Source organism: Enhydra lutris, unplaced genomic scaffold (genome assembly GCF_002288905.1).
Source record: "Enhydra lutris kenyoni isolate GAN:26980312 unplaced genomic scaffold, ASM228890v2 scaffoldscaffold6, whole genome shotgun sequence".
In the NCBI taxonomy this organism is placed as follows: domain Eukaryota; kingdom Metazoa; phylum Chordata; class Mammalia; order Carnivora; family Mustelidae; genus Enhydra; species Enhydra lutris.
Window position 1 is genome coordinate 18,132,843 of NW_019154090.1, and position 17,527 is coordinate 18,150,369.

Consider the following 17,527-nt stretch of genomic DNA (forward strand, 5'->3'; position numbering starts at 1 on the left):
TAACCTGCCTATGCCTGCCCTCGCTCTGTTCTGAGGCCATTCCCGTAGAAGCCTCGCTCTGTTCTGAGGCCATTCCCGTAGAAGCCGTAGAGGGTCTGGTTGTTTGGAATCCTGGCACTGTTTTGTTGTTTCTTTTCGCCCTTAGTGCAAGGCCTGTCTCAGTCCAATCTCTAGCAGTTTCACTACAGACCACTGCTTCTGGGTTAGATGGTCACCCTGTTTACTGAAACACTTTAAAGCTCAATGATTTGGTAGTTTGCACTTGTCTCATCATTTATGTGTCTTCGGATAGTTCCTACTTACATTGTAAATGGGCCACAATGGAAGAGCTGGAAAAGGATCCTCGCATCGCACAGAAGATCAAGCGCTTTAGGAATAAACAAGCCCAGATGAAGCACATTTTTACTGAGGTGAAGCAATATTTACCAACTAATTGATTGCTGCTTTTCTTGCAGTATTAAATGCTGAGTTTAAGTTTCTTAAAGTCGAAGTCCTGTGCAGATCCATTGTGCAAGTCACATTGCTGAATGTGCACTGATTTGCAGCAAAACCAGTCCAGATTTAAGCCAAAGGGAGAAAATTATCCACCGGGTTACAAAGATTGAACCTTACAAACTGACAGCTCATGAGAATGTGCATCTTGGTCAGAATATCTATAAATAGCTAGGGCAAGACAAATCTGCAGAACTCTTTCATTCCCTCCTCCCCCCACCCCCTGAAACAGAAATCCAAAAAGACGTAACCTTCAAATGTAAAAAATGAAAACTATTATTAAATATATTAGAGAGTAAATAAATAAGGAACTTTATATAAACTTGGGTATTTCTAAGTATGGTGCCTACAGCGAGAGGAAGGATTGATGGATTGGGGCATTAAATGAATCTACAGTGTCTGTATATTAGAAAATACTCCTAAACAAACCTTAAAGTAAATAATTAGGAACTATGTGCATTAAATACAAACACATATTTCCTAAAAATATAGCTTATACATATACATACATATGTGGCGTACATTCTTATCTGGTATGGGAGCCTTCTTCCCATTTATATAGACATACATGTACACAACAAATAATTTTTATCATTAGAAATGCTTACTAATCTTACAAAAATGTGGCCACTTTCACTAGTAGTCAAAAAAATGCAAACTAAAATAGGAATTTTCTAGTTTTTATTTACCAAATACTTGCAGGTTTTAAAAATAGGTATTACTCATTGCTGGTGAGGGTGTAGGGCAAAGACTGTCTTGTGTCTAGCGGGTGGGAACGTTACCTAGTACAGCCTGTCAGAAGAACAGAATGGCGCCAGATGTGTAACGTCTCAGAGTGTTCACATCCTTTGTCCAGTGGTTCTAATTCTGCCATATATTTTAAGGAAACTGTTGAATCTTTGTACAACGTTAGCTATGATAGGCAGTCATTTATATTGGTAAAAAATTGCAAACAAACATATTGTTAGATAATAGACATTTGTTAAATTATGTGTACATCCCTTAGAATACTCTGCTCTAGCAAAAGTGATGTGGGAGAACAGTCATTAATGACATAGGAAGAGGCTGTAGTGCCAGATGTCAGCCTCTTACAGTAAGGGGGGTAGTTCCATTTCAGGGAGTGCAGGAGTAAGGAGGCACCATGATAATGCACAGAAAATGTCTTGGATATACATGAAAACGCTCGTGTCATTTTCTCTGGTTGATGGGATCATGGTGGCTGATTTTTTCTTTTCTATATAGCATGTAGTTTTAAAATTTTATACAGATGACTTTAATGAAAAGAAGTCTTAAAAATTATTCTTAAAATGTAGTTTGCAAGCTCTGGTCCTCAAGAGTGCACTCAGGTGCCGTCAAGCTATAGGACATTGTTGCAGTGTTTAACCAACTTGTTCTTCATGTTGTGCACCTTTTCCTCGAGTAACAGAACATTATTTTAGGTTAATGTCAGTAAGTGTTCTTCTCATCCCAGAGTGGGGTCCTTCATCTTTAGCCTTAGTGTTTGGCCCCAGCTCTCTCCGGGATTGTTTCAAAGAATGTGAAAGCTATTGCTCGTGGCATTGTTCTCGTCATAGAGGACTGGGGGAAGAAGATGACAAGTAGAATTGGAAGACCGTCGTGAGGCCCCACTGGATACTCGCCCTCTGTTCTTGGAACATTTTATTTGCACCTCTATTTTAGCAGGGATTTGCAGTGTAGTAACTTGTTTACATGTCTCTTTCTTCCATTTTAAGTCCTAGGAGACAGACGGGGACATGTCTCCTTTTATTTCTGTCCCTGGTACCAGGCACAGGGTCAGCGCTCAGTAATTATTCGGCTGCCCCATGACGAGGGACAGGGTTTGCTTACGCACTTCGCCTGCTCCAGACCCTTCAGCACCTCACGTTTTCTTGAAATAAAGTCCACAGCCCTTCACAGAGCCTACAAAGCCCCACGTGTCTGTTTTCTGCTTTATTCCCAAGGAAGTGATTTTTACTGGGTTGGAAATAGAGGGCTGAAGCCAGATCATACCAGGAGCACGTAACTCTTGTGGGAAGGAAAGGCTTTCGAAAAGATCAGAGGACGACATCCTGAGATTGAGGAGGAGGGAGAGTGGGGAGTTGTTCCTATAATGCTATCTTCAGTCTCGACCTGTACAACATTTTTATTAATGACTTGGATAAATAATAGTCTTAGGAGATCAATAATGACTTAGTTTTGGATGGAGCTTCTTCATATCCATTATTTCCAGCTGCTTTATGAAGTAGCCAGGGACACCTGTGCAAGAGACTCAGGCTCAAGAGGCAGAGGCTTCCGGAACTCTGCAGTAGAGGCTTCTAACCACACCCAGACTCTTGGAAACCAGACCCGATGCTGGGAGAATAGATGACTAAATCAACGTTCAGCTTCACTGGACAAGCTAGGGTTAATGAAACAGAATGGCAGTAAATGTGGGTGATGTCACACATTTGTGGTTTTTAAATCTTTGTAACATCAGAGTAGGGAAAATGACGGACTAGCAGTCCTAGGGAGAAAAGATAGTGCCCTTTAAATGACAAGTTTCCCATTGGTCAGGAGGAGGGGGTACAGCTGCTCTAGAAGTAACAGTAATCTTAGAACATTCCCCAGTGTTCTGTTCATTTGAGTGTCAGGTTCGGGGGGACTTGGTGGACCTGAGTGCAGCTGCAGGAGGACTCTTAACTGGAGTGAAGGAAGCTCAGTTGAGAGCTTGTCAGCGAACGTGGAAACTGGACTGCATGATGCTAGGAGCATGGGCTCTGGAGCCAACCTGCCAGGCTGCAGGTTCTGTTCCTCCCCCCTTTACCCACTCCCACCACTGCCACAGAAATATGCGCACGTGTGTGCAGACACATACGGAATTCAGTGGCCTTGGGCCACTTGCCTAAGCTCCTTCGGACCCAGTGCCCTCCTCTGTGTGAAGCGGAACTCCTAATAGTATCAGCCTCTCAGAACACCTGTGAGGATTAAATGACACAGGGTTTACAGAAGTGCTTAGCACGGTGGCCCATGGCCACTATTCCGAGTGCTAGCTCTCTGCATCACGAAGGGATCTGGAAACGTGGACCCCCAGAAGCAGTTGAGCACCTTGAGTAGTTTCGGCCACATTGGGTGGAGTTTTTTGAAAAGCCGGCGTAGAAGGAGAACAAACGTAACTACTGCTGCCTTGGAGGAAGCGGTCACACCAGCAAGCCCCAGTTACAGGAGGGAGACTGGGCTGTAATTTAATAAGATCATGGTGCTACCACTGGGCAGGCAGAGGTAAAGCTGTCTTGGCAGTGGCTCAGGTAGTAGAGGGTAGTGAATTCCCAAACAGGGAATAAGGGAATCTGAGGGAGGGTTGCCAGGGATGTTATAAAAAGCATTCCTGTGTGAAACTGGATAGCCCCAAAAGTGCCTTCTCACCAAAGGGGCAGTAAGAACCTTCTAGCAGTGCGGGAGGAGGACTTCTGGGTAAGAAAGTCCTGGGTAAACGTTCGAGTTCACACAGCTCTGTGGCTTTGTCAGTTTCCTCATCTGTAAAGTAATGATCGTTTCTAGACCATAAAGTAATTTTGAGACTTACAGCATTTAGCATTACTCCGGACATAGGTTAAATATTTTCCAAGTGATGCTTATTATTATTTCATAAGTACACTTTTTTGGGAAGCGTAATGTACATGAAGGTAAACAGATCCTAAGGGTGCAGCTCAGTGAATTTTTATGAAATAAACACCTGTGTAGCCACCACTTAGATCAGGACCTGGAGCATTATCAGTCCCCCAGAAGCATCCCTTGTGCCCCCTTCCAATGTTTGCTACTATTGTGGGTATATAGAAGAAAAAGAAACTAATTCCTGAGTTTCCAAGGTTGTCTTTGGAACAAGAAGCAGTAAGAAAAAGGGAATCCTTGTGCTGAATTTTGTGCAGTACCATAATGACCACTAGGAGAGTCTTACTCTGGCCGTGGTATAACCTATAACTTCAGTCACGGAGAGATGATTTGGGGACAGTGAAGGAATGTCTGTGCTGTGACTTTTATTCTCAAGCTGCCCCTTCCATTCTGTATTCCCTATAAGCCCAAAGTAGGGGATTTTGAGGGTTGGATGTTGGTTTTGAGGGGAGGGGGACACTTTCTAACTCTTCTCCTTTGTTTGCACTAGCCCGATGAAGACTTGTTCAACCCAGACTATGTAGAAGTGGATCGCGTCCTGGAGGTGGCCCACACCAAAGATGCAGAGACAGGAGAGGTGGGGATTCAGTCCTTTTGACTCCCCTAAAGAGCCTTCCCTCCTTACTATGTATTTTGCTTGTTTCATTAACACATAGTCCTTGTTTTAATGGCATTTGCGTGTGATAGGGTGGGTTTTTCAGAGCTTGGCCAGAGTGTGAAAGACTCCTTTAATCTGGTAGAACTTGAACTCCTCTCCTGTGTCCCACCAGGAAGTGACCCATTACCTGGTGAAGTGGTGCTCTCTGCCTTACGAAGAAAGCACGTGGGAGCTAGAGGAAGACGTTGATCCTGCAAAAGTTAAAGAATTCGAGTCTCTCCAAGTTCTCCCTGAAATTAAGCATGTGGTAACGTATCCCTGTTTGGCACCTGTTGTAACATGTAACTTTATGACCTTGGCAGTCCTGGATGGCTGTGAGCCTCTGCTCAGAAGTGGTCTTTGTTTAAAAGAAAAAAAAAAAAAAAGAACTGGCCTTTGTTAGTGTCTTACCTTTGGCCACTCTCTGTTGAACTGCAGTTCAGCGCGCTTTTATCCCCAGATCAGACTTTGCTAGCACTCTGGTCAACATTAGGTCTAGACTCTTATTCTGATGTGTGTGTGACATTTAAGAACCTTGAATACGAGCTCAGATGTCTTGGTATATGGTGCTGTAAGGAGTCAGTGAGGTAGAACGTGGAAGAAACGCCTGCATGGGAAAGAAGCTCAGTAAATTGTTAGTGTCTTTCTTGTTTCCTACTACCTCTTGCTCCACCAGTGATCTTTTTTCTTTGTTTTTGACCTCTGCTTTTACTCAGCTGGGATATTCTTTTTTTTTTTTTTTTAAGTTATTTTTATTTTTTATTTATTTATTTTTTTTAAGATTTTATTTATTTATTTCACAGACAGAGATCACAAGTCAGAGATCACAAGTAGGCAGAGAGGCAGGCAGAGAGAGAGGAGGAAGCAGGCTCCCCACTGAGCAGAGAGCCCAGTGCGGGGCTCGATCTCAGGACCCTGGGATCATGACCTGAGCCAAAGGCAGAGGCTTTAACCCACTGAGCCACCCAGGCGCCCCCAGCTGGGATATTCTTAAGGGGAACTGTCTTATCTCTATAGATCCTGGGCTTCACAGAGAGAACATAGGTTTTCAATATGTATTTATTCAATCAGTTTTTCTGAATCTGGATAATTCCCACCAAGCTGCATAAATGTCCCAACACACCTGACAAGTAATTGTATATAAAGTGTCAGTAATTAAAAAGATGTAGAATTAGGAGAGCCCGATTAAGATGTGACTCACTTGGGAAGAGAATCAGAGTTGTTGAGTATAGCTATAGACTGGAATGTTGAGTTTCTATTTTTAAAAAGTCACCACTTGTATATGAAGAACCTTTATCCGATTCCTTATTATTTGTTGTTTTTACATCCCTGCAAAGTCAGGACTCAGGAGACAAGAGCTTGACATTGAACTTAGATCTCTGTCAGAATCTACTGAAAAGCAGTGTTTTGTTTTTTGTTTCTTGGCATATGAAGTGTATGGAGGAATCCTGAGCTACAGAACAGTGATTAGAAATATACATAATTTTTAATGGTGTTTTTGTCTGCATGACTGGTTAATAAATTTCTCTTTCAACCTCTCCTACAACTGTTGTCTGTTGTTAATTCGTCAGTCATTGTTAATCATCTGCTGTTGGCTGACTCTTGAGTGACATAATAACAAAGAAGGTGCATGCCTAGCCCCCAGGACTCACAGGTTAATGGGAGAGGTGTGTGTGTGTGTGGTCACACACGGCACCAGACTAATGGGGGTGTGTGGCACAAGGCAGGGACAAATCGCTGTGGGGCAGAGAGTAGAGAGCCTTTCCATTCTGAAGCTAATTGTAAGTTAGTATCTTGAAGTAATCAGGATTCTTACTCTCTCAAATCGATTCCCACTTATTTCCTCAGACTGACTACATGCATTTGGCAAGAATATGAATTCTCAAGTGTTTTCGGGCAATTTCACTTTTCCTTTACTTTGCTATTGTGATGCGGCTGTTTTTGTCTCTCCGTGAACCATCGTATTATTTCACACTTGTCTGTTTGACTTATTTGTTCTCTCATTTAAAATGCACAGTTTGAAATGTTATCTCAAAAATTCTAAATTGGAACAGTAGCTCACAATATAACTAAAGCTATTTTTTTATGTGTTAAGAAAAGGACCAGCTCGAAACGGGAGTTTACCTGAATAATTTTTTAAAGGGATCTATGCTGTGCTTTGAAGTTGATGAACAGGACGTTCTATACCTGAAAGCTTTTGGTAAAAATTAGTTACCTATAGGTAAAATACAGAACTGTGAGAAAGCAAGAAGTGACATTGTCTGTGATGATTGTACAAAGTCGGGACAGTCTTTTAACAGGCCAGAGCCACTATGGAAACTCCAAGAATCACTTCTCCTCCTTCAAGGTTAACTAATTAGCCATTGACGGTTGTGGAACCCTGGGGTGTGTTGTTTCCTATAGTCTGTACTACTTATGAATCAACCAGAAACTTCTAGTTGAATTCAGGTCTTGTGCTCAAATGGCTGAAGTTTCTGGCCAGTAGGTGATGTTAAACTAAACCCTTTAGCACTGGGGAGGGACGGAAAGACAGAGGGGTGACTGGATTGGAGAGTGATTACATTGTTGTAGAGTGCTACCAAGGCAGCAAAGTAGAAATCTGCAGTGAAAGTCCATCCTCCGGCTCTTACGTGATGAGAGTGAGCCACTTAAGTCACTGGGAACACATTCCAGAAAGTCTCCACACAGTATCTAGTAAATTAGAGAAGCGTGCCTGATTAAAGGGGTACGTGGACATTGGGGGATCCATGCTGACTGGTTACTGTAGGTTAAGAAGAATGTAACTTCTTTAAGGAAACAGAGCAAGAGGGTTTATATAGGAGTATCTTTGCTTAAAAGCTTTTTCTTTCAAATCAATGTTTTCTTACATACTGAATTATTTTCTCCCTCATAAAATTGAGCACCTGTACCTGTACATTAGTAATAATACACTAGTAATAATTTTCAACAGAGCCCTGTGTTAAGGGGCTTAGCCTAACCACAGCTGGTAATAATTTTGTAGGTAAGCCATGATAATATTTTTCTGGAAGATCATAGACAGATTCCACTTACATACCTCCAAATATCAATTGGGACCATTATGTTAATTTCACATGCAAATGGTTTAGTTTTAGTTAATAATGTATTTCAAGGGGCACCTGGATGCCTCAGTTGGTTGGGTGTCTGACTTCAGCTCAGATCATGATCCCAGGATCCTGGGACCCATTCCCACATCTAGCTCCCTGCTTAGCAGGGAGTCTGCTTCTCCTTCCCCCTCTGCCTGCCATTCTGCCTGCCTGTGCACTTGCACTCTTTCTGTCTCTTTCTCTCTCTGTCTCTGTCAAATAAATAAATAAAACCTTAAAAAAAAAAGTGTTTCAAGTATAAACTATATTGTAGTACTCCAAAGCAAAATTACCAAAGACTAAAACTGTTTAGAAAAGTTACAGTCTTAAAGTTCTCATTCGTAACTATAGCTAGAATTAGGAATTTTTAATCTGTCAGTTTGTCTGTGAGCAAAATAACCAAGTCTATGCCCAAATAATATAAAACCTAAATAAAATTTTGGGGTGGGAAATCTCCACACCTAAAGATTTAAAAATTTCCCCTGATTAATTAAAATCTCAACGGGAATTAAAAGAACTTGACAAACTGATTCTAAAGTTAGAGAATAGTACAGAATAGCAAATAAGATAGAATAGCTGAGACATTTTTAAAAAATAATTCCCTAATCAGATAAAAGGCTATAATAATTCAAAACTGGGTTTTGTGACAGTACTAGATAGTCTAGTGGAACACAATGAAGAATCTAGTTAGAGCTCCATGGATGTATTGAAATTTAGTATGTGATAAATAGGACACTTCCTATCAGTAGACAAAAGATAAATTATATTTAGAAATTAGTATTTCATATGGGAAGATACGTTTTTGGGATATTTAGGGAATTTGCAGTTTTGCTTTTACAGGATTTTTGCCTTACATTGACTCTAGGAACTAATCAACAAAATATTTGACCCACTGTACTTTCCTGAGCTGATGCCACATGCACACAGAAAAATTATCTGTAGAAACCAAAACACCTGACTCCTGTTGGTTTGCAGGGAGATGGAAGTGTAAGTGGGAGTGGCATCCAGGAGTCTGAGTAAAACAGTGTAACACGTATCAAGATGGTAGGTGGGTCTGTTTCCCTTCTTCATTAATTACTTGTGAATTTTATAGAGATTTTCTTAGTTCAGTCTGGTGAAAGCTAGAAAATGCAGGAACTTGTCTTACATTGGGATGTGTATATCTGTGTGTGTGTGTGTGTGTGTGTGTGTGTGTGTGTGTGTAAGCTAGAAAATGTAGGGGCTTGCCTTGTATCGGTGTGTGTGTGTGCGCGCGCGCGTGTGCGCCTTAGTCAGATCATAGTAACTGCAGCTTGAAGCCAACCAGCTTCAGGACAGTGTTGTGAGATTTGCCACCTTCCCCATTATTATCCCGTGTCCCTATTCGTGTTACGCTCCTCAAACATCATTCTCTGTGTGTTTTGTTCTGTCTGCCTTCCTCCGCTAGGAGAGGCCTGCTTCGGACTCCTGGCAGAAGCTGGAGAAGTCTCGAGAGTACAAGAACAGTAACCAGCTCCGGGAGTACCAGCTGGAGGGGATGAACTGGCTTCTTTTTAACTGGTATAACAGGTGAGGAGCCGGAACCAGGGCTGTCTGCACAGGCGGTTACCCCCCCAAACGTCGTACCTGCTTAGAGCAGCAGTAGCTATATAGGTGGTGAGAGGGTGTAACCTAGCTGTGGTTTAGGGTACTGATCTTTGTACATGAGGCATGCCAAGACTCTATGCCAGGTGATTCTCCAATTACAGGAGTGATTTTAGACATCGTTGACTTTGTGCTTCTTTTTTCTTTGCCATCCCAGCCAAAAGATTAGGCCCAACCTCGATGAAACAAAATCCAAAAGATGGTTCTAATTCTTTAGCAAAGATTGGCTGTAGAAAGGAAACGGATCTGGATTGTAGCCCCAACTCTGCCACTTGTTGGCGAGCCCTGGATCCTCTAGACTTGGGCTGTACCACTCAGTTTTGGACTCTTCATGCTTCAGTTCCCATCAGAATCTAGATAAAACAGGTGACATTTGAGATTTTTGTAACATTCTTGAGTGTACCCCTAGTCTGAGTTTAAAGCCAGCATGCTGCCGTGGAGAACACACCAGATGGGGCCCTGGTGACCTGTGCCCTAGCGCAGTCTGTGCCACCTACTCACAGAGCCACTTGGAGCACTGCTCCCCTCAGCTTTCCAGTGCCTATCTTTGCGTGAGGAGTGAGACTGTTGGGGGGACCACACCCTTTGAGTGCCCCAGCTCTGTGTAGTCTGGGATTCTGGATCACCAGGAGAGACCAACATTTTTACCCTGATGAGAAATTTACTGTGTGGGTTAAAAGTTCACCCTCGATGACACAAATAATAGACATGAAAATCACGTAACTTATCTTCTTATTTTTGACTTGGCTTCCATGAAGCTTGTCAGGTATAGAAATTGGCTTAAGTTTGAGGCATATTTTTTTTCTCCTTGTGTCTCACTGTTATTTTAATTTTTAGTATTTTCAGCTTATAGTGTATGGACGTCTTTCCTATATTTTCTCTCAAGTTGCCATAATTCCTTTTTGGAAGTAAGCAGGGTATGAATCATAAGAATAAAAATGTGTCTCAATTGCATCTCTAGAAAATGCAGACAAGGCCCTTCACTGATGACCTTTACAGGTCAAGGTGTGCCTCTGAAGTATCTTTTTAGTTACACCCAACCTCTACTGCTTTCCTGTATCAGTGATGAATTATCTGTATTTCTTACTCCCTTCAGAAAAAACTGTATTTTGGCTGATGAGATGGGCCTCGGAAAAACCATCCAGTCCATCACATTTCTCTCGGAGATTTTCCTCCGGGGGATCCACGGCCCTTTCCTCATTATCGCCCCACTCTCCACCATCACAAACTGGGAGCGGGAGTTCCGGACATGGACAGAGATGAATGCCATTGTGTACCATGGCAGCCAGATCAGCAGGCAGATGATCCAGCAGTATGAGATGGTGTACAGAGACGCCCAGGTGAGTCTCAGAGACCTGGAGACAGCCTGATGTCATCGTTCAGAACAGCCTTCCTGTCACTTACCTTCAGGAGTTTTAATGCCCTGTACCCTGGGTTACCGTTGACTGATTTTGAAGAGTCTTCTGTTTATGGAGGCAGACTTCTTGCTCCTCCTTGATAGTTTAGTTTGTGATAAAACATAGGATTTGTAGGGCATGCCTTTCCACTCTCTGAAATATGCCAGAGGCTCTTTTTAGGATACTGAAAACTTGAATTCTTCATTGGCTTATGAAGTTGCTTTGATGTGCAGAAGACTTTATGTGACTTGTTATATGCTCAGTGAAAAATACTGAGTGGAAGAATTGGTGTACAGAGGATGGGTTCTTAGGGAGTTTGGAGATGAGACTAACAGGGAAGGATAAAGAGAAGACAGGATTTAAATTGTTAAAAGCGTAATAGACTGTGGGGTTTTTTGGGTTTTGTTACTTATAATCACTTTACGGAGTATGCTTATAAGCTTGTCCTGGGCACTGGTTTTTATAATCAAGCAAGGTAAAAAATGAATCCAACCAGAGGAGGGCCAATGCTCTCCCCCAGAGATTTCGTTAATAACAAAAGGAGACACTTAGAAGAAATTTACGATGTGCTCTAACATGATGCAGCTCCGCTCTTTAATGACAACACTAAGATAGGTAAAAGACAAAGATGTATCTGCCTGGTAGGTCTTGTCCTGGTGAATCAGGAAGCGTACTTTGAACCTATGCTAGGATCCCAGTTACAAGGTGAAATTAACCATATCTGAAAAGGAGCAAAGAAGGTCTCCTTGGGTATTCAGGCTCTGAGTGGTTGAGACCAGTCCTGGCTGGCAGTGTGTGAATCAATACCCATCTGCTTTCCTTACCATGGCAATTAATAACTAAAAGGCTTCCTTGCTCTGTCTTCTGTATTTGCTCATATGTCTCACCATTGTGAGGGCCCATGTCTCTTAACTTCTGTTTCATCAATGTAACAAGGTCTCTCTCTTGTCTTAGTAGCTGGTTCATCCCTCTCTCTCTTTTCCAAACGAGGAAGTACAGTGCTTACTGGCTTCTCTTACCTAGGCCCTAGCATTTCTCCGTGCTGCCTCCTCTGCTCCCGCTGGGAACACATCAGCTGAATTCTGTAATCATGGCATAAAGCTTCACCTTCCGTTGTGTCACCCTCAGGGAAACCCCCTTTCAGGAGTCTTCAAGTTCCATGTTGTCATCACAACGTTTGAGATGATCCTGGCAGACTGCCCGGAGCTGAAAAAGATTCACTGGAGCTGTGTGATAATTGATGAAGCCCACAGATTGAAGAACAGAAACTGCAAACTTCTGGAGGGTCTAAAGCTCATGGCCCTGGTGAGAGCTAGCAAGCTCTTTACATTGACACAGGTTCCGTCTGCTCACGATGGAAGCATCCCGTAGCCATTCTGCATGCAGCTTACTTGTGCATAGTCTGTTTATTCCTGGTTTTCTTTTGCCATCTATATCTGTGATAGTGCAGGAATCAGAAGGTTTTGTTGTTACAACCTGGGTCAACAGTTTGAGCTTTGCCACAAGTAGATTCCCAAGAGTACCCAGGGGAGTCTTAAATACCATGAAATTTGTGACCAGTAAACATAAGGTGTTTCAGCTTGGTACCAAGGATGACGGCCTTGGCACAGTGCCCAGTATGTAGAGAGTAGTAATGATGGATGGATGGATGGATGGATGGATGGATGTCGCTTTCACTAACGTGAAATTGCTGCTGGAATCAGTGATGTGAAAGGAAGATTGATCTGTTAACTCACCGTACCTGCCCTGGAACGGTGGCGTCCTGTCTTTTCATAAAAGCAAAACCGAATTGCCCCAAAGTGAGCCCAGAATGCCCCAACTTCAAAAGCATACTCGCGTGCCGGCCCCAACACTGTTGCCGTGTGCTGTCGATTTGTGCAGGAACACAAAGTGCTGCTCACTGGGACACCCTTGCAGAACTCTGTGGAGGAGCTCTTCAGCTTGCTGAATTTTCTGGAGCCATCCCAGTTTCCTTCAGAGACTGCTTTCTTGGAGGAATTTGGAGATCTGAAAACAGAGGAACAGGTAAATAGCAGCCTGAAAGACTGAGGAGACAGTGTGACGGTTACCTTCACCACTAAGGCTAGAACAGATCATTGCGGGGACAGGCATTAGCAAGTTCTCACATCCCTGCTAAAATGAGCATTACCTCCTTTATTTGTTTATGTTGAGGAGGGCAAACTGATTATTAGGCATTCCTGTTACTCTGGAGGTATAATGAATTGACATCCAAAATAGCCTGTGTTAGCCCATCAGGCCTCTTGCCTTCATTGATTTCACGTGTGAGGTCAGTGATTTTGTTCTGCCCTGAACTCAGGAGCGTGGTGCCTTCCCCGGCTTTCTTCATCCTTTATCCTTCCTCCTGCATAATCTGCAACACATTCCCAGGCTCATCTTTTTTCTTTTTCTTTTCTTTTCTTTTCTTTTTTTTTTTTTTTTTTTTTTTTAAAGATTTTACCCATTTTTTTGTCAGAGATTGAGAGAGAGAGAGCACGGGCAGGCAGAGTAGCAGGCAGAGGCAGAGGGAGAAGCAGGCTCCCTGCCGAGCATGGAGCCCGATGTGGAACTCGATCCCAGGATGCTGGGATCGTGACCTGAGCCGAAGGCAGCCACTTAACTAACTGAGCCACCCAGGCGTCCCATCCCAGGCTCATCTTCTTGAGTATGACAAACTACAGAGGTAGTAAGTAAAAGAAGGCAGTCATATACTAGTTGGTAAGTCTAGTTTTGTCCAAATAAATCACCCAGATTTCCTCAGTTTTCAAAGATCTAGTCTTAAATCTAAGCTTATTGGACTATAATTTAATTCAGAACAGCCAACATTAATAAGTGTCTATCTGTGTTGGGTAGAAATCTTGACTAGAAATTACGGAAGTAAGCCAGACAAGTTTAAATGCCATAAGAAGGACAAGTAATAGAATTAGAAGAGAGAAGGTCAACTCTGTTTGGGAATCAGGAAAGCCTTCATGGAAAGAGAACAGTTTGGAAATGGACTTTGAATGTACATTTTCAGTTGTGGAGAGAAAGGATGATGACTGCTTTGCAAAGAAATAAAAAACACCTGGCATAATCAGCTATGGAATTTATTCAGTTATAGGGAATCATCTGGTTGAGCTGGAAACAGGGTCGATGAATTGTGAAGTATGAGGCTAGAGAGGGAGAGAGTTATATTGTGAGAAGGCCTTGGAAAATGGTTTAAAGAATTTGGGAGGTCTTAGGGAAGCAACGCAAGGCTTTGATTGCAGGAATGACATAATTAGTTCCGCTGAATTAAGCTAGCAATGGTGTGAGAGTGGGTTGGGGCAGAGACTTGGGGGACTAAGAAGGTTTGGGGATTTCACTAACAGATGTCAGGAGTACACTCTGTGGTTCAAGTCTGTCTGTTTGTACTTCTGTGGCAAGTCAGACTTTCAGAGCAGTGAGTAATCAATCTTCATTTCACTTCTGTATGTTTGCAGTATCTCTTGATCTTTCAAAAGCCAGCTCCCAACCCTCTCTCCATTTTTGGACCATTTGCAAGGTGTCCTCTTCTCCCATTGCACTTATTCTGTGGTATGCATTTTTTCTTCTTCCTAGACAATGACCTCCTTGAGGACAAGGCCCACCTCTTCTCCAAAGTTGTGTTTGTTGTATTGACCAGCACAGTGTCTGGCATGTAGTATACTCTAAATGATTCAAGGTAGGAACCAAGTGAAGGGCAAAGCTGAACCCAGCATGTGGCAGATTGGCATTTGTCCGTATCTTTAAAATTATCGAGTCGTGTCTTTTCTCTTTGGGATCTTACACAGTAATTCCTGATCCACTTGGGGGTAGATTCCTAAGTACCATGGTTGGTGAAACCAAGGTTCCATGAATAGGTTAAATTTCAGATTGGGGTTACTTAGGAAAAAACCACAAAAATGGCATAAAATGTCTGTATTTTAAATCACAGGAAATAGAAGTCCCAGAAGGCACCAGCTTCCAAAGCAAAGCATATTCGTCAGTGTTTAAAATCTGCTCTGATAACTCTACTAAATCACCATCTATAAGTCACAGGAAGTGACTTAAATGCTTTCCAGGAAGCATTGACACCACACAGCTTATTTATGCAGAATGTACCCCCTTTTAAAACATGTTTTTCAAAGATTTTATTTATTTGAAAGAGAGCCAGCAAGAGAAAAAGCATGAGCAAGGGGGAGGGGCAGAGGGAGAGGGAGAAGCAGGCTCCCCACTGAGTAGGGAGCCTGACACGGGGCTCAATCCCAGGACACCTGGACCATGACCTGAGCCGAAGGCAGCAGCTTAACCCACTGAGCCACCCAGGCGCCCCCCACCAAGATTAATCTTATTGATACCATCTTAAAGCTCAGGGTTAAGTCAGGTGCCTTGATTTTTGAATCCCTTCTCTGTCGTTGTCTTCTTGGGACAGGGAGCAGGTCACCTTGCCAGTGCAGTCAGGTAAGTGGAGATCTGCTGTCCAGGTCCGGGCTGTTAGGAGAAGAACAGACAAATCATAGCAAAGACTGCTGTCAGCTCAAAGTGCCCCTGATTCGACAGCTTGCATGATGGCATGGGAGACATCGTCTTACAGCATTAACTCTCTACATGCTGCTACTCCAAACATGTTTGTTGCCCTTAACTTAAAAGCTGGAGGAGGGGTCTGCCTCCAGATTGCCTCTACTTTTTTTTTCTTAACCTGAGATATGATTGACATATAACTTTAGTTTCACGTGTGTGTGATAATGATTCAGTATATGTACATGTTATGAAATGATCACTATACTAAGTGTAGTTAAATATCGGTCACACCCACAGATAGTTTTTTTTCTTTGGTGATGAGAACTTTTAAGATCTCCTCTCTTAGCAGCTTTCAGATATACAGTATTATTTACTGTAGTCCGTATGTTCTGAATTACATTCCCGGGACTGACTTATTTTATAACTGAAAGTTTTCACCCCTTTTGAGCCTACCCCACACATTTCGCCTTCACACATTTCGCCTACCCCAGATTGCCTCTGCTTTTTAGTTTGTTCTCTCAGTATCTAAGTCTCCCCTTTGCAGTGTGTCACTTGTCCCTCCTCACACAGCTACAGTTTTCCTCAGGTCAGTTGCTGCTTCGTGCATACATGATAGAGCGAGAGGGATTTGTTTTCTCCCTCCTAGAGAGTAGGTACTGTCTTTTATATCTGTCTCCCTTTATCTCTTGTAAGGTTGCCACCTGGGTCCTCAGTGACTAGTCGGGAATTAAAACCAGACCCCTTCTTTCCTCGAGGTCTCATTACAAACTCCCCGTGTTCGGGGGTTAGTCGTGATCTTTTATTCAGTCTACCACCATAGCACTGTGATTAGCTGCTTAGGAGAGTGTAGTGAAGGTTGGACTACCCCGGTAACCAGTCATTAAAATCAGGTATGGGTAGGTGAACAGCTCTCGTTTCCCCGGACAGGTGAAGAAACTGCAGTCTATCCTAAAACCCATGATGCTTCGGCGGCTGAAAGATGATGTGGAAAAGAACCTTGCTCCCAAACAAGAGACGATCATTGAAGTAGAGCTGACCAACATCCAAAAAAAATACTACCGCGCCATCTTGGAGAAGAACTTTTCCTTCCTGACCAAGGGGGCAAATCAGCACAACATGCCCAATCTCATCAACACCATGATGGAGCTGAGAAAGTGCTGCAACCATCCTTACCTGATCAACGGTGAGTCCGGGAAGCAGGGGGCCGCTCAAGCCTGCCATGACCTCGGCCAAAAGCCCATGATAACCACCAGTCCTGCCTGCATCTTGAGTTCATTAAATGTGAGGCTGTGCAGATGCTCGCCTTCTTATGACGTATGAAGTGTCAGAGGTTGGCGGATCTGGGTAAGCTATCTCGTAGTGAGTGCGCGGAGCTCAGCTCTCGACCAGCTCTCTGCCGTCAGAAGATGGACGGCACTCACCAGTCTGCTGCCCTTTGTTGACCTGCAGCCTGGCCCACACCGTGCCCTTCGGGGCAGGGAGTTGTATTACTTAGCTGAATAAATGATCGTGATGCAATCCACAGGTAAATTAACAGTTAACTATAGTAACCAGAGAACATGGCAGAAGCTTTTTTTTTTTAAGATTTTATTTATTTATTTGACAGATCACAAGTAGGCAGAGAGGCAGAGAGAGAGGGGGAAGCAGGCTCCCCACCGAGCAGAGAGCCCGATGCGGGGCTTGATCCCAGGACCCTGGGATCATGACCTGAGCCGAAGGCAGAGGCTTAACCCACTGAGCCACCCAGGTGCCCCGTCAGAAGCTTTTTTGATGATAAATCTTTCTGATAAAATTTTAACTCAGAATGGGGCTTGGATTCTCTAATAGCTAGATTTTATGATGTCAACAGTATGTCTTTTTGTTGCCTTTCTGTGGAGGTTTCTTTACTGAATGAGTCAGCTTGGTATCTCCAGTTCTTCCTCTACTTGGTGAGGTTTCCCAGGAAGGCAGAGCACTTGTGTTCTCTGCACGATGACCCCACTCCCACCTCGGAGCCCTCTGCTGAGGCTCGGACCAGGTGCACACGCTGTGTCGCCTCGCCGGACTGTTGGTCTGGGTCTAGCAATTCACTTTGATTCTTTTGTCAGGATCTGTAAAGCAGAGAGCGACTTTTACCCTCAGAGTTTGTT

General features: G+C 43.2%; 1 protein-coding gene across 1 annotated transcript in view; it reads left to right on the plus strand.

The window, feature by feature from the left end:
• Nucleotides 1-17,527, plus strand: part of LOC111141361 (chromodomain helicase DNA binding protein 6) — a 195,797-nt gene that overhangs the window by 97,943 nt on the left and 80,327 nt on the right. Inside the window, exons 8-15 of the mRNA XM_022493841.1 lie at nucleotides 293-410; nucleotides 4,631-4,717; nucleotides 4,911-5,045; nucleotides 9,308-9,429; nucleotides 10,601-10,844; nucleotides 12,030-12,206; nucleotides 12,783-12,926; nucleotides 16,326-16,581. Coding sequence (XP_022349549.1) covers nucleotides 293-410; nucleotides 4,631-4,717; nucleotides 4,911-5,045; nucleotides 9,308-9,429; nucleotides 10,601-10,844; nucleotides 12,030-12,206; nucleotides 12,783-12,926; nucleotides 16,326-16,581 — 1,283 coding nt within the window. The remainder of the gene's footprint in view (nucleotides 1-292; nucleotides 411-4,630; nucleotides 4,718-4,910; nucleotides 5,046-9,307; nucleotides 9,430-10,600; nucleotides 10,845-12,029; nucleotides 12,207-12,782; nucleotides 12,927-16,325; nucleotides 16,582-17,527) is intronic.